This window comes from Octodon degus, unplaced genomic scaffold (genome assembly GCF_000260255.1).
Source record: "Octodon degus isolate 3935 unplaced genomic scaffold, OctDeg1.0 scaffold00205, whole genome shotgun sequence".
Classification (NCBI taxonomy): Eukaryota; Metazoa; Chordata; class Mammalia; order Rodentia; family Octodontidae; genus Octodon; species Octodon degus.
Window position 1 is genome coordinate 1,812,728 of NW_004524781.1, and position 16,130 is coordinate 1,828,857.

The following is a 16,130-nucleotide window of genomic DNA, read 5'->3' on the forward strand; positions in this document are numbered from 1 at the left end:
TGTGGCTCACAGTGAATGAAATCCTGGGCGTGTCTGCGTGGCGGTGGCGGTAGTTCTAAAACATTCTTGGCTAGACATCAAGCGGATACTCTGCTGACCAGTCCTGCGCATGTAGTCAGTGTTCCATACTTACAGATAATCAGTCTTGTGTGTGTGTGTGTGTGTGTGTGTGCGTGTGTGCGTGCGTGTATTTTCCTTTCAAATTTCCTTTAAGTATTTTTTCTTAATAAAGTTCTGTCATTTTTCTTAATAAAGTTCTGTCATATGTAGAATCTCTTTAGATTTTTACGACTATGTTGTGAGTCTGGCAGAAATTATTTTCAGTATTCTGATGAAAAACATCATGTATTTGTAACACTAGGCCAACAGTCGTATCACAGTGGATACAAGTCTTTTTAATTTTTTTAGTCTTGGGGGTTTATCCTATACTATAGTGTTTTTGAGGTTTGTAGCATTTGTTTGAATTGAAAAGAAGCTTAAGTAATTGGTTCAAGTATATAATACAGTTAATTTTAAAAAACAATTAGAGCCAATAAAATTTATTAATTGAATTAATGACTCATTTAAATAGCTTAGACAGTCCTGTCAGGTAGAAGCCTTTTGCCATGGAAAGTTAAAAATAAAAGCGCCGTTGCTAGAGACGTGACAGCAGCGAGCACAGCGCCTTCGCGGCCTCTGGGCTCCACGAGTAGGTTCTGGCAAGACTTAGAGAATTCACTGTGTGCTCATAACTTTTTCTGTTTTTTGTACATCTTATCTTTCAAAACAGAACGAAGTCTTGACATCGGTGATTCTTTTTCTTTTTTGTTTGTTTGTTTCTCCATCACTGCTTAGAGCTTACTACCATAGTCATGAGAAATTCAAACACATGAGCCCATTAGTTGAGGTGAGGTACTGTGAACGTGAGTGGGTAGCAGGTTTACACTCGTGCGTTTCAGCTCATTAACCAGCTCCTCAGCCTTTGGGGGAACGTGGGCATTTTCTCAGCTAGGACTAACTGCACCATCAGGTAGGCTCTCTTCAGTTCTCACTCTTGAATACTCAAAAAGATGACTCTTTTTTTTTAGCTAAGAGTTTTATTGCTCATCATGAGCAAACAGGGAGGATGACCTCATTGTTTTCTTAAATGGAGAGTAAAATCCTTTCAAGTCATTACAGAAGTAGCTTTTTGAGGAGCTTCCTGTAGTCCTCAAAGATGGTCACTTCAGTCTCCTCTCATCTCTGTGAAAGCCACGGGAACCTTCTGGCTTGTGAAGCTCCTTCCGGAGCCACACTGTAACCAAAAAGTTGATAAACCCAGGCAACATGAAGGGAGACTCCAGGCAGTGACTCAGCATGTCCAGTTTACTAGGCTTCTGTCAGTGGGTTATTCATTGTGCAAGGCCCTATTGAAATCAGAAAGGTGCTGGTCACAGTTTTAGATGTTGGAGATAAAAGAGTAAGTGAAACAAAACTCTGGTGTCTCAGAGCTGATGTTGTCATTGGGAGAACAAGACAAATACATGAACACAGATCAGAGGGTGGTAAAGCTTCCAAAAGAGGCACATAAGAGAGTCGGTGGGGGCTGCCTGAGAAGGTGATGCCTGGGCAGAGACATGGAGAAAGGCAGAGAGGAGACCTAGAAAGGAGGAAGCAAGACTTGGGGAAGAACAAGTATGAGCTCGTGGAGCAGCGGGCATCGTAGTGTGAAGGGAGAGTGGGGGTGGGGGCGTGGTTGGGCTGAGTGAGGGGATGAGACAGCCCAGGAGACTGCAGAGGAGATTGGTGCACGTGGCCTCAGGGCCACCGGGGAGACATTGCTTGCAGGCCTCCTGAGGGTCTGGGGCTTCCTTCTGAGTGAGGAGTGGAGGTGGAGACCTCTGAGCAGCGCGGTGGCAGGATGTGACCCAGCATGGATTGAGTGACGGGATTGGACTTTCAGTGCAGTTCTCCCACGGTTTACTTACTCTGAGGACAAGAGTTAGATCGTGCTTGGCTCTGTAGGTGCCACAGTTTTTGCTGAGGACTAGGTTGCCACTGGCAGAATGTTTCCAGAGAGTGTCTCATAGATGTGTGCCTCAGAAGTGCGAAGCAACTGTATTGCCTTTGAGGGACTTCAGAGATGTCTTCTGCTCAGTGTAAACCAGTTCTCAGTATGTTCGTCACAATGAACTGGCATTGTCCATTTGGAGAATCTTCTGCTTGTTATTTTTGCACCCTCTCCATTAACTATAGTACTAGATCCTTTTGAAAAGAAATCCATTTAGGCTAGAGAGAAAATTATTGAATTGCTTTGCCTGACATTCAATGACACTTGTGCCTATCTGTCACTGGAGCATTCCTTCTGAAGATTAAGGCAAGTAAAAAGACTTTGGGCGAGTCAAGTTGTGACAGTATTGGACCGTGGTAATGTTACAATAGCTCACTTTTATAGACTCACCCGATTAATTTCCTTTTTATTTATTTGGACCCAGAGTTGGCAAATTAGATTTGCCAAAATTAAATTCTTTAACAGCTTCCTTCTACTTGAAGTTTGAAGATAATAGGTGACGAAGAGAAAAATGCAATGCAGAGGAAACATTTAAGAAGGACTCTGTGTTCTAAAGCCTCCTCTCATACCTGGAAGCAGCAGGCTAAATAGAATAGAGGTCTCTGAGATGGTAGGCCAAGAAAATCTACATTTAACTGACTGGCACGATTTAACAGGATTAATTCTAGTCTAGTGCCTTTTACATTTTAATGTGTACGTGAGTCACGTAAGGATCTGCTCAAGCACAGATCCTAATCCTTAGGTCCTTACAGGGCTTTGGGAACTTCCACTTCTGGCAGGCTCTCTGCTAACGTACTGCTGGTTTACAGACCACGTTTTGAGTGACCAGGCGCTAGTGGATGGCTTCTTGCTTGTCTAGTCAGTGGTTCACTGTGTGTTTAATGTAATCTTTAGGAAGTCTAGAACGCATAGTCTTTTGATCCTGATGAACAAGGTCTTGGGAAGAGCAGACAGGAAAGGCAATGAGCTCATGATCCAAAAGCAGCTGCGGCAGGGCACTGCCAGCAGCCCTAGCTTCCTGTGTGCTGTTCTGCACTTTCTAGGCTGCACTTTCTCGAATGTGGATGAGAATATAATGGACTTGAATATATTTAATAAGCACGTATAGTAAGTCGTTCACAATAATTCTGTGTACACCATTGTGTGGTTCCTGAAGGTTCAGGAAGATAAGTGGTATGTGTACCGTCCTCCACTATTAGAGGGTAGTCGTGGATTAGAATTACAGTCCATTAGCATGTGGAGTGGCTTTGCCAAGGTCTCCTGGTGTACTGTTTTGATCACTGTATGACCTTGGTTCTTCCCTCCTAACAGTGTCATGCTATTTTGTGGAAGTGGATCATTAACCCAATGCAGAGAGACATCAGTGTAAATTTTGATGCCAGGAGTATGAGAATTACAGTATTTATAAGCAAGAGCAACAGCTTGTATGTGCATGTGCACCCGTGTGTGTGTGTGTGTGTGTGTGTGTGTGTGTATGTGTAGGAGGATGGTGGGGTGTGCATGTGTATCTGTGAGGACCTGAAAACACTGAGTCCTGCAGTCTTCTGGGACTGTTTAGGAAGCCTGGAGAAAACAAATTTTAAATGACATAGAATGAGGCAATCATGGTCAAAATCAAGGCTATCGTATGTGGCCATGGAAACTAACAGGCTGTGAATAAAAGGAATAAAAATAGAATTCTAGTGCTTTGCTATTGATTGAGCAGAAAGGTTATATGTAGATGGGGGGTGTTTAAGGATGATGTCACGTTTCTAAGTTCTCTCTCTCTGGTGCAGAGACAGTTAAACTCAGGTGCTTGATGGTACGGTCAGGTGAGGACTTAAACTTTGACCTCACACGTTAACTCCTTTGACCCTCCTCCAGCTCATAGGAAATGAGGAGAGAATCTGTGTTGCCCGTACCTTGACCCCAACTAGAGGACATGGAATGTGCATCTGAGAAGAATGATGGCGGCGTAATTTGCAGCAGGCCCTCGGGGCTTTGCGTCTCTCCTGGGGAGAGAGGTGCAGTGGCAAGAGCGTGCTGCAGCAGCTGCCTTGCACACGGCTTTCTGTGCCCTGGTCTGTAGAGGGTACGCGAGGCCACGGAGTGCTGGCGTTGGGCTTCTAACTCGGAGGATTCAGAGAGCCAGTGGGGTTCAGCGTTAGGTTAAGAGTTATATAAAACAAGTGTTTTGCAAATTTTTACAGGTAAGTCCTGTGGGGATTTGACTATCCCTGTCAGATATGAAAGTTACATTTTTTAAATATAGTTCTTGCTTTATCTTGGTCTTAACCATCCAACAGAAAAATACAAAAACGAGGTATTAAAAGTAAAATTTAATTAATATGCTGAGCTTAAAAGGCTCAAGTCAACAACTTCTGACGTTGCCAGTCCTGAAGATAACCCACTACTGTTATGGACTACTGGACTATATTGGATTACTTGGCTGAACTCATGCACCTGCAATATATGAATGGCAATGGAATACACATCTCTGACAAAAGTAAACAAGAAGGGGATATAAATGACCAATGTGTATGTACAAAATAGTTAGCATAGATATACAGCTACTTCTCTTGGTTCAGTGAGAAGGAAGTTGTGAACTAATAGTGTTTGGACAGGCTGTCATGTCTGCATCTTACACTACAAATAACTACGAAGACAACAATATGCAATGTACTAATTATTGAAACTGTCCCAGCCTGTTTTGAAACTGTCTCATTGCTACTTCTTTCTCAATAAAACCATTTTAAAAAAGACAAAAATAAGTATTTTGTTCAAATTAAAAAAAAAGTTACAGGGAGAGAGGTGGGAACAGTGCCAGAGACAAAATGCATCCAGTCCTTTTTTGCCTCGAGGTGGCTTCCGTGACTTTGAAATCCTCACTCCTGCATTGGAGAGTTAAGGGGTAGACACAAGCCCCCAAGCACGGATATGTGCAGTTTAATAATAAGGCAACCATGTGAAGACTGAGTAAGCGTGGGAGGAGGAGGAGGAGGACGTGAAGATTTCGGGCAACCGAGTCTGGGGCACAGATGCCTAAGGAAAATGCACAGAGAGAATCTGGTATAGTAGAGAAAGTAGTGTAAAACTGTCTAGCAGTCAGACACTATGAAGTCTAGGAAACTTACAGCAACTAAGGAGCAAAAGGCTGGCAGAAAACAAATACGGAGCATCATAACTGATCCGGGTACTGACTGTGCTGGGTAGCTAGCCAGCCGAAGAATCGTGCTGTGGGTCTCCTCTGCGTGGGTGATCACGAGATGTGATCTCAGTGACAGGCTGAGCTGGTGTAACTGGAGAGGTGCCTGCTGACGCCACCAGGCCAGGAGCCTCACTCTCAGCAGTGAGACGCTGTTCCTATTCTGTCGCTGTCCATGGTGGCAGTCAGAGCTCTTCTTTCTTATCCACAATTCCATCCTTCAGTAATAGATAATGGTGCTTTCTGCCACTTGGCCTAGCCCCTAGAATTCTGTGTTGGCTTTAGTATTCTGCAGGTCCTAAGCATGAGATTGTATCGCTTATCTGTGTTGATTTCACAAAGAAGTAGAAGAAGACGGAGAAGTAGGAGCAGAAGGAAGAATTAGCAGAGAATAAAAGTGAAAAGAGACAGAAAATCTCACAATTTAGGATTGTGGCCAAAATGTCAACTCTTTCCCTTATTCTGGGTGGCCTTAGAAATCAGCAACTGCCCAGGTTTTCTTGTGCAGCCTTTACTGGAGGGATCTTTTGTCTCTGTCTCTCTGTGTCTGTCTCAGTCTCTGTCTCTTTATCTGTCTGACCGGTGACCTCATGTTGCAGTCTCTGTCTCTGTCTCTGTCTAAGTCTCAGTCTCTGTCTGTCTGTCTGTCTGTCTGACCGGTGACCTCATGCTTCACTGGCTATTACTAGCTCACTTTTTTCCTCTTGAGAGAAGTCAAAGTTTCTCAAGTAGGTGATATTTCTCAAAGCCTGAGGAAGAAAGAGGCTTTTCTCAATTTTCCCTGTTGGCATATACATAAAAGACAACTGAGAAAATAGCAACTGAAAATAGTATTGTGGAGCAGTGTTTATTCAAGACTGAAAATGTCCAGTGCTTTATAGTGTGGGAGATAAGTGGAGTTTCCGAAGATACAACTTGTGAATGTGAGGATTGACTGAGAAGAGCTGATTTACTGTTTGTCCACGGGAAATGGGGTTGAGAAGAAGGGGTGCAGCGAGGTGTTTAGACGGAAGGCATTGCAGCTTTGTACTGAATGGGGGGCTGGAGATTTATGGAGATGCACCAGCCATTCTGGGGCATTGTGCAGCGCTACAGGACTTGGGAGTTTGTGAAGAGGCATCATTCCGAAATTGCCCCAATCTAGCGCTCTTTCTCTGTTTTTGTCAAAATAGTCCTGGGCAAAGTTTATGAATTGAATGACTGATGTATTACCTAGAACTCTTTTATTTTATTTAATTTTTATTTTTCAGGACCGGGGATTGAACTCAGGACCTTGCACTTGCCAGGCAAGTGCTTATACTACTGAGCTATCTCCCCGGCCTTCCTAGAACTCTTGATTGCCTTCCAAATTATGGAAGTAAGCATTAGTTAGAAAAACAGGAGTATCTAGTGTATAAAAAAAGAAAGCTCTAGGGAACTTCAGGACAGGGAAACCGCAGTTCTGTCTCTTTCGGGGCTACTTCTCCACGACTTTCTGACCTTCATGGCCTCCATAGACCTGCACTGTGAGTTGAGTTAAGGGTCTCACAGCAGCCGTGGGCTGTACGCGTCAGTCTCCCACAGTAACGCTGGAGTCTCATTGGGGGAGAGTCTACTTGCTGCTCACGTGGCTCCACACTGTGTAGTTTGGACCTGATACTTACTTTGTGGTGCTGGCAGTGGAACCCCACCCGGTGGTACTCTTTCTGACCTGGCATCATAAAGCAACTAATTGATAATTATGTATTAACTTCACCCTGGAGTTGTATTAAAATCACTTGACTTCCAGACTATTTTTAAGCATTTGCAAAATATTTTTAAACTTTTAAAATTATGGGGGTTTTTTGTGTGTGTGTGTGTTTGAACACTTGGATAACTTAAGAATGTTCATATTTATTCATTTTAATAATATTTTTGTGTCTCTGTTTTTTTTAAAACAAACTTGGAATGCATGAAGACTAAGCCTGGAGTAATCCGCCCAGTACCTATGAAGTCCAGAATATTACTGAAGAAAGAAGAAGAAGTCTACGAGCCTAACCCTTTCAGTAAATATCTGGATGATAACAGTGGCCTCTTCTCGGTACAGGTGAGCAAAAACTTGCTGTTTTGAAAAATGACTACATGAAATGTAGATGTCTCTATATACTCTTTACAAGAAAGTGTGTATTGATTCAGATATCATTAGTAATAAAAAGATTGTTTTTACATAAGAAATAAAAATTCTTATACAATTCCAGGATGATTTTTTTAAGAATCTTTTTTTTTTTTTTGTATGTTAGGGAAGGGTCTTATGGTGTTCAGGGTCTCACTACTAGGTCAGATGCATAGTGATCGCCTATTTATAGCCTCCCAAGAGCTGGGATTACAGATGTGTGCCACCACACCCAGTCTCAAGTGCTGAGCTTCCGGCTACCCTGCGCCAGCGGGACCTACTGGTTCCAGCCCAGGCGCAGCGAGGGTGAGACCCTCTTCCACCCCCTTGGGACACCCCACCACCACTCCGCAGCACCTCCCCTACCACACTCGCTGATTAGGAATCTCTGCCGCGTTCCGGGAACCCTCAGACCCAGTCCTAGCCCAGGCCTGGTGAGTGTGTGGGAGACCTTCCGGCTACCCTGTGCTGGCATGACCTACTGGTCCCAGCCCAGGTGCAGTGTGGCTAGCACCCTCTTTCACCCTCTTGGGACGCCCCCTGTCACTCCGTAATACCCCCCTACACACACACCCTGCCCACAGAGTAGGAATTTCTGTCGCATTCTGGGAACCCCCAGATCCAGTCCTAGTCCAGGCCCAGTGAGTGTGTGGGAGAGATGCCTCTCCCCCCTACTCCACCTTGTCCCCTCCAGACTGAGCTCAGGCCTGGCATACAGGCCTGGGGTGAAACCCTTCAGCTGCAATCCCTGCAGAGAGTGTAGGGGACAGAACCACCCAGCTAGTCCAGGAGCAGAACATCTTGCCAGAGGGGCACGACGGGTTCACCCCCAAGGGCAGCAGCAGGAAGGAACTGAGCACAATAGCCAGAAACCAAGCCAGGCACAGCTGGATAAATCCAAACTTTGTAGATCTGCACCTGAACTTCAGTAGGTGCTAAGATTATAACTGCACCAAAGCTCTACCACAGAGGTCAGAAGGCAGTGCTACACAAAATGACAACGAGAAGGAGCAAAATGCAATCTCAGAACCCAAGCCCACCCATAACAAGTGCAGAGGACACTAACACAGAACAAATTGGGAATCACACAGCTGAAAGCAATGAATCAACAGCTTCTGAAATAAAGAAACAGCTGCAGAAAGGTATAGAGGACCTCAGATTGGAAATGAAAAAAGAAATCCCTGAATTAATAACATCTGCAGTAAAGAATCAAATGCAGAAACATATGGAGGAAACCCAGTCTCAAGTGCTGTCTCAGCCCACCTTGGGGGTGAGGCCAGCAGCGCAGGCCTGGGGATCGAACCCCCAGCTCCGGCCCCTGTGCAAGAATCTTAATTTTTTCTGAAAAATGTCTACCTAACATAGAATTGTTTGGGGGACTGACATTAGTCTTTATGCTTAATCTCTTATTGAATCACAAGTTGCAGAGGTCACTAAGTACCAGTCTTCATTTCTAAAATGCTGCTTTGTGGTACTTAGTGACCTGTGCCACACTGCCTTGGAGCCAGCTGAGTATGGACTGAAACCTCCAGTAACTGTAAGCTAAATAAACCTTTCCTTAAAAAAAATAATAATACAATGATGCTTTTATGGCGAAACATGCAGTGCTTTCGCTTTGGTGGATTAGAATTGACAGAGGTGCTGTTGTTTAGAGTTGTGTCAGCAGCACAGTTGCCTGGGGTGAGCAGGACCAGTTCTGGGGTCCGGGCTGGGGGCACGTGGGCACTTTCTCATCGTTTTCTGTGTGTAGGAAAATGCAGGCTGTGTTCCCTTGTGAGTACTGTATGTTGGGCTTTCAGGAGATCTGGAAAAATACAACATGTATGCAATCCAAAATTTCATAAGTTATATCAAAATGAAATTTTATAGCTTTAATTTGGTAAAATACAATAAATAGGAATGGTCCTATAATTTATATCTCAAGCATTATCAAGCCATGTAGGCTCTATAAGGTAGAATGATGCACGATACTCAGATGGGCAAGATGAGGTATCCAGAGACATGCACTGATGAAACCAGGTTCTGCACCGTGACCATGTCCTAACATGCCACAGGACAGATTCGTGGATGACAGGGAAGATGATGCGTTCTTTCCACAGTTTTAGTTGTAACTAACCGCGTTCTGGAAAATAGCATTTACATTCCTATTGCTGCGGTGTGTGTACTGTTTCATCTGCCGCGTCTGAATCCTGGCAGGTTGCTTCATCTTTGGGCTTCAGTTCCTTCATGTATAAAATGAAGCGTCCAGATTAGAAACTACTTAAACTGTGCAATTTGAATTGCCTTTTAATTAACTTAGATGGATCTGAAATCCCTCGTATTCTATAAGAAGTTCAGTGTAAACATGTTCTCTTAAGTTGCTATTAGTCTGTTTATGAAGTGGAGATGAGGTGACTGCCGCGGTGCACACCTCGGGTGCAGGCGCTCAGCAAGCTGAGGCAGGAGGATCGCTGGAATTCACACGTTGAAAACCAGCCTGGGCAACAGCCTGAGCCTGCCTCTAACTCCGCCAGTCAGTAGATTGAGAGGAAGATGAAAATATTTTTTGCTTTTACACATTTTTATGGGATTACTGTGATTTTTTGTCTTAGATTTTAAGAACACACTTAGATGTGACAAAGCATAGTCCTCAAATCAGAGACATTTCACCAGTATATAAATTATCTTTGTCAATTTGCAAATACCAAATAAAAATTCCTATTAGTACAGCATATTTAATCATTAGTAAAACATTTAGGAAATATCTATTGCTTGCATGGGCACTGATATTTCAGAAGCTTAGTGTGAAATTTTAGACAACGGGATCACTTTTAAAAGCTTGTAAAAATAACCCAGTATTTATTTGAGAAACAGACTGCCAAAAGTTAAAATAAATTTATTTTTTCATCTTTATTTATAAAGATTAAATAAATATTAAAGATCTTTATTTAAAGATGCCCCCCATGCCTGGTTTCAGTGGCTGGCTCAGCGTGGGGCCACCAAGGCACCAGGGACTGGATTTAGGTCCTCGTGCTTGCCAGACAGGCACTTGGACGGCCCAGCTATCTCTAGTCCAAAATAAATTTCATATAATATCCATGTAACTTATATTCCTTATATAAAATATTTTCTAAATCATAATAATTTAATTCTCTTGTATATTTTAAAATTTGTGATATTTATTTCAAGGAAATATTCTTCTAAATATTAAGTTAATATACCTTAATTTATCATCATTTATTCTCTTGTGGAATGATGAATTCCATTTTCAAGTGCAGGAAATTCTTGTCATTAAAAGTAATTGCTGTTTCTTTTTATTGTATTTCCTGATTATACAGATTTAAAGCTCTGTTTATGTTACAACACACCTCAATTTATTTAAAGGTAATTTTTGAAGATGTCACTGTTCTGCTAATATTATTGTAGAAGACCATAAACATACTCTTACTAATATTTACTTTCAACCAACACACTTGTTGGTAGCCTCACCTGAGTGGTTTGTATAAGAAGACTGTAGACAGCAGAATTGCAAGAAGTCCAGCATGTGACGTGGAAGTGGACTGCAGAGGCCCAAATGCTACTTACTGACTGAGTAGAGGGACATCGTGGAGGTTCCCTGCCCAGCGCCCAGCCAGCCGTGTATACCGCCGTCTCAAGGGTCTTTCTTACACTGAATCCTCATTGCCATTTAATTGTTTCCAGAGGCTGTAATGGAAGCAGATATCAAAGACAGCTCCCAAGGAGGGGTACTGATTTGTACTTCACGATGCAAGCTAAATAATCACGACTTATAAGCTCAGTGTTGCTGCTTCCTCAGGACTTCCATCCAGAGAGCGTATCTGATTCAGTGCTAGTTACTGCTGTGTGCTCAGCACACTCCTGCCACAGAGCAAATCCAATGGCTCCAGCCTCGGGTGCCGCCCCCCACGCACCACGAAGCCCTGCAGCCGGGCGGGCGGCCAGCTGCAGCAGCTTCTGCCTGCTGGGCGGCCTAGCCTGGTGTGTCCGCAGGACAGCAGCTGCTGGGTGGGGCTGCTCGTGTGTTTCCCTCGCAGATTCCTGCCCCAAGTGGGATTTCAAAGTGTCAGCGCTAGAGATGGTGAGACGAGACAGGCCTATCTGTCGTAGCTCCGAAAGGGACAGCGGGGCAGCCTAGGAATCATTACAGCCCGGACATCTGCCTGGGAACAGCCTCTCGGCACTGGAGGTGGGGTTTGAAGCGAGTACGTAATCAAGTAATTGAGACTTACTTTGCTTTTTAACAAGTTCTACGTTAAAATGGCATCGGACAGGAAGTATTGTTCTATAGCAGGTGCTTTTTTTTAAACAGGAACTCTTCTGAATGAAGCTATGTTTTTCTAAAATTATCTTCAAGCCATTATTGTATTAATTTACAGTCCTTTTGAGTTACTACAAAACATTTTCATACCCTACCCCAAATGTACAGATTTTGAAAATGATGCGCTTTAAAATATGTTTTGATTCATATTTAAGGGCAAAGTTGGAAAATAACAGAATTATTTGGACAAATGGGTGCCCATTCAGAATACACAGAGCCTTTGGAAAATCATTTCCCAGATGAAAATGAAAATACGGATGAGCAGGAGTATTTTTAGTTTACTCACGAGGCATAAGATAATTACTTTCTGACTGGCTGGTGTTTTTAATTAGATAAAGGTGATTTTTTTCACTGATGATTTGCCTTATAAGGAAAGCAATTATGCCAAATATTTCAATTTATGAAATAAAATATTTCAAAATCTTTCAAATTATGTAAAATACTCATTGTAAATTCATAATTCAACTAACCATGATATATATCTCATTACCTTGTTATAGTCTTTGTGCACTGCACAAAAAGGAATTTTCATAGAACTGAAGCAGCAGGCCAGGCGTGATGGTGCACACTTGTGGCCCCAGCACGCCGAAGGCTGAGCAGGAGGGTGGCTGTGAGTTCAAGGCCAGACTGAGCTGCATAGCGAGGTCCTGCCTCAAAAAGAAAAAAAACAAAAGAAAGTAACAGCGTTATCGTTTAATCTAATTCTCCCAGAAATACTTGTGTTTGTTTTTCAACTTTGTAGGAAATAAAGGCTCCTAGCATGTAGGAAAAGTGAAAAGCTTTTAGGTCTTTTGTCGTAAATATGTTCCTTGACTCAGGAGAAGAAAACTCAAGGCAGGTTGCTTAGAGGAAGATATAATGGCATTGAAGATACTTTTGAGTATGAATGTTAAAACTGACATGTTTGACACATACTTCATAATTATTGGAAGGATTGGTAAGTATCTTTAAATGTCTGTGAGATTGGATAGACTTGCGCGAGAACTGTAGATATTGCAAGACATGTAAGTTTGAAGGTGAATGATATGAAGAGAACTGGAAAGCAGAAAAGTTAGGCAGGAAAAGCAAAACACCCAAAGGAGGAGAGCAGGGAATGGGTCACTCTGGAGAGCGTGGCTGAGGAGGTACGCGTGGCCTTGGTCTGCACCTGCCCGCCTCAGGAGGGAGGCTGGCCCTGAGGAATGAATGGCACCCAGGCTGGGGAAGCAGGCCTCTGGTGAAACCGACATGGAGGGCAAAGGAGTCAGGGTGACAAGGCGAAGATGCGAAGCGCATGGGAAGGACGGGTGGGCGTGACTCCGGGAGTTCATGGCTGGTGGCGCCGCCGCGATAGGCGGATTGGCAGGCTCTCAGTTCTCGCAGATAACGTCCCCACAGCGGGCCTCCTGAGTGGCTGCAATCTACCGCAGCTCAGCCTCCAGATAGCAAGAGCCTATGAATTTTCAGATTATTTTTTAAATTTTTTCTTGTAAATAGGAATTATATTGAGTAAAATAAGCTATTTAATATTTTTTCCATAATTTTATTGAGAAGCAAATAGCAATGAGACAGTTTCAAACCAAATTGGTAGCAGTTTCAATAATTAACACATTGCATACTCTCTTCCTAGTGGTTAATTGCTGCACAAGATGCAGACTTGAGATCCTATTTACAAACACCATTAGAACAAATCCCTCTATTCAGTGAGAATGTAACTATATATCTATCCTAAGCACTTTGAATATGCAGATACAAAATGGACATTCATCTGTATCCCCTTTTTTTTAGTTTCGTCATTTGAATGTTATAGGTGTGTAAACTCAGCAAAATATTCTAAAAGAGTCCAGTACCCCATAATAGTATTGGGTCTTCCGTTTAACTGGCAATGTCAGAAATTGTTGACCTGAGTCCCCCACAGCTCAACATAACAGCATGGCTTTACTTCTTATACTTCGTTTTTATACTTTTCTGCTGGATGGTTAAGACCAAGATAAAGCAGGACCTATGAAACAAGAGTTGTATAAGCTATTTAATATTAACAAGCTTGTGAGTCATCGGACCAAGTGAAGTGTGGGGGGCCAGGATATTTGACACGCTCTGCAAAAGTGAGTCCCTGGGGTGCTCGCTGCGTCTCGTGTGCTCAGAAAGGAGGCGCACCTCTCTGCCCGAAGCTCAACTTTCTAGGTGTACTGCTGATTATGGCCCAGTGCGCTGCTGCAGCCTTGTGCTCCCTGCAGCTCCTCCTCCCCAGGCCCACATGTGTGTGCAAGCAGCGCGTCCTCCCCAGCTGGAAGGAGGCGTGTTTGCCTTGGCTCGTGTTTGGAGCTCCATGGCTGCTCCAAGGCTAGAGGGCATAGTGGAAGGGTCTGGTGGCGGAGACAGCCAGAGGAGGAGCTGGGGAGGGAGTTGCCTGTTTTGGTCGTGACCCCAGCAGCAGCCTCCTCCAGCCGTGCCCACTGCTAGCAGTGAGTCAGCTGTGTTTCCGTGATTTCACCAGTTTCTAAAAGTCTTACCTCTGACCTCATGCAGACCCCAGGTGGTTTATTGCTGCACAGTGTGTTGGGAACAGAAGATGCCTGCTAGGAAGATACCTTCTCAGGGGAAGCAGGACAGCAAGGTTGTCCACACATCAGCAAGGAATAGCTCCTACTCACAGGGCCTATGTCCTGGGCACAGCTGTGTGGCCTCCCGTTTTCTGGGGCAGGCTTCGTGAGTCTGTAAGCGTGAGCTGACTGGCTCGCACCCTGGTCACTGGAGACACAAGTGCTACTGCATGGAGGCCCCTTGCCTGCAGGAGCCTGCTGAGGAACATCTGTGCAGGCAAGATGCATGTGCTCTGGAAAGCAAAATAAGGGGGAAACACTTCCAGACTGGGTAACAAACACAATCAGTCTCTAACTTGAAACTTTTGAAACAGTGTTGAGATCAGCTGAAAGTATCAAAGTATTCCATGAGCAAGGGAAGATTTTAACTTAAATAATGGGCAAAACTTTGTAAGCAAATCAAATAAGATCCCTTATAAGGCTGAAGGATAAAATGCACTGTATAAGGGAAATATCAAAACACAATTTTAATGCAGAAAGGTAAGCAACAGGAGTGAAAATAAGTGGTAAAGCACTTTGATTTTGTTTTCAGTTTGTGATAAGGTGAAAAAACAAGTGGAAATAGATCGTCTGAAGTAAGTCTGATACTAGCTTTTGGGCTCTGGGTCCCGCAGAACCCCTGCAGCAGAGCAAAGGACACTTATACTACCTGTTGCACCCTCACAAAAACTGTGTACTAGGCCAAAAAGGAAAGCTCGTGATTGCTGAGGTAGAAATGGGCACCCAATATCATTCTGGCTACAAAACTTCATAAATAAATAGCACAAAACTCAGAAAATGCAAAAATTCCCTGCAATTTATAAATGGAAGATTTTGCTTCTCAGTGAATTCTTGGACAGAAAAAAATGCAAAATAAAACTCTAGTTTCTGTTTTTTTCTTCAGCTTTATTGAGGTGTCAGTAACTTGATGAGTTTGTGGTGAGAACATTTAGAGTCCACCCTCTTGTCAAGTTTAAGGAGAGAGTAGGTATTGGTAATGACGGCCGCGCTGCTGCTTCCCCGGTCTGCAGAACGGACTTGCAGGGGCTGAAGCCGGGTGCCCTGTGAGCAGTGCTGCCCGTTTCTCCTTCCCCTCGGTCCTGGCAACTACCACTGCACTCTGCTTCTGTGAGTTTGCCCATTTTAGAGCCACACATTACTGAGATTAATGCAGTATTAGGGTCTTTATGTCCATTAGCAGCCAACTAGAATGGATAGGTCCATGTGTCACATGACACACACAGATCATGGACATCTTTTCACCTTTGTCCTGCGTCGTAAGTCTAGATGGTCAGCAAGCTTGGCTGCGACCCTCGTCTCTCTTTGTCCTGTCCAAGTTCTGATGAAATGTTTCTCGCTCCCTGTGCAACATCCTGAGTAAACTGAGAAGAGCACCACCTGACCCTGTAGAAGTCTTCTCAGGGTTAGAGCTCCGATCCCCCCAAATTCATGCATTTAGAGGTGGGGCCTTTGGGACGTGATTCGCACCTGGGTCACTGTACTGGCCCGTGGATTTAGCCCCTCACAAGCTCCGTGGCTGAGTGCTGGTGGGAGGTGGGTCCCTAGCATGTATGCTGGAGGGGTGTGCTCCCTCCTGGGACTGACCTCCTCCCTCTGCTCCTCTGGCACCATGACGTGAGCAGCTCTCCCCTCTGGTCCTCTGCCAGGCATGTCTACTTTCATGCCAGCTGAATGGAATGAAACCTCTGAGCTCAAAGAAACCTCTCCTTTTTCAAATTGTGGATGTTTTGTATTTCGATCCAGCAAGGAGAAAGTGACTAAGCCAAGTATTTATATTTGACCTGCTGAAAGCTGGCTCGTGGCTGCAGAGAACCCAGAAGAACAGCACAGAACTATGCACCCTGCTAGCACGCTCCTCTCTCTTGCCCAGAACTCACAGAACTGTG

At 44.0% G+C, this 16,130-nt stretch overlaps 1 protein-coding gene across 1 annotated transcript in view; it reads left to right on the plus strand.

Annotated features, from left to right (window-relative positions):
* Window positions 1-16,130, plus strand: part of Mlip (muscular LMNA interacting protein) — a 219,107-nt gene that overhangs the window by 181,533 nt on the left and 21,444 nt on the right. The window contains exon 10 of the mRNA XM_023704839.1: window positions 7,150-7,278. Within this exon, the coding sequence (XP_023560607.1) occupies window positions 7,150-7,278 (129 nt within the window). The remainder of the gene's footprint in view (window positions 1-7,149; window positions 7,279-16,130) is intronic.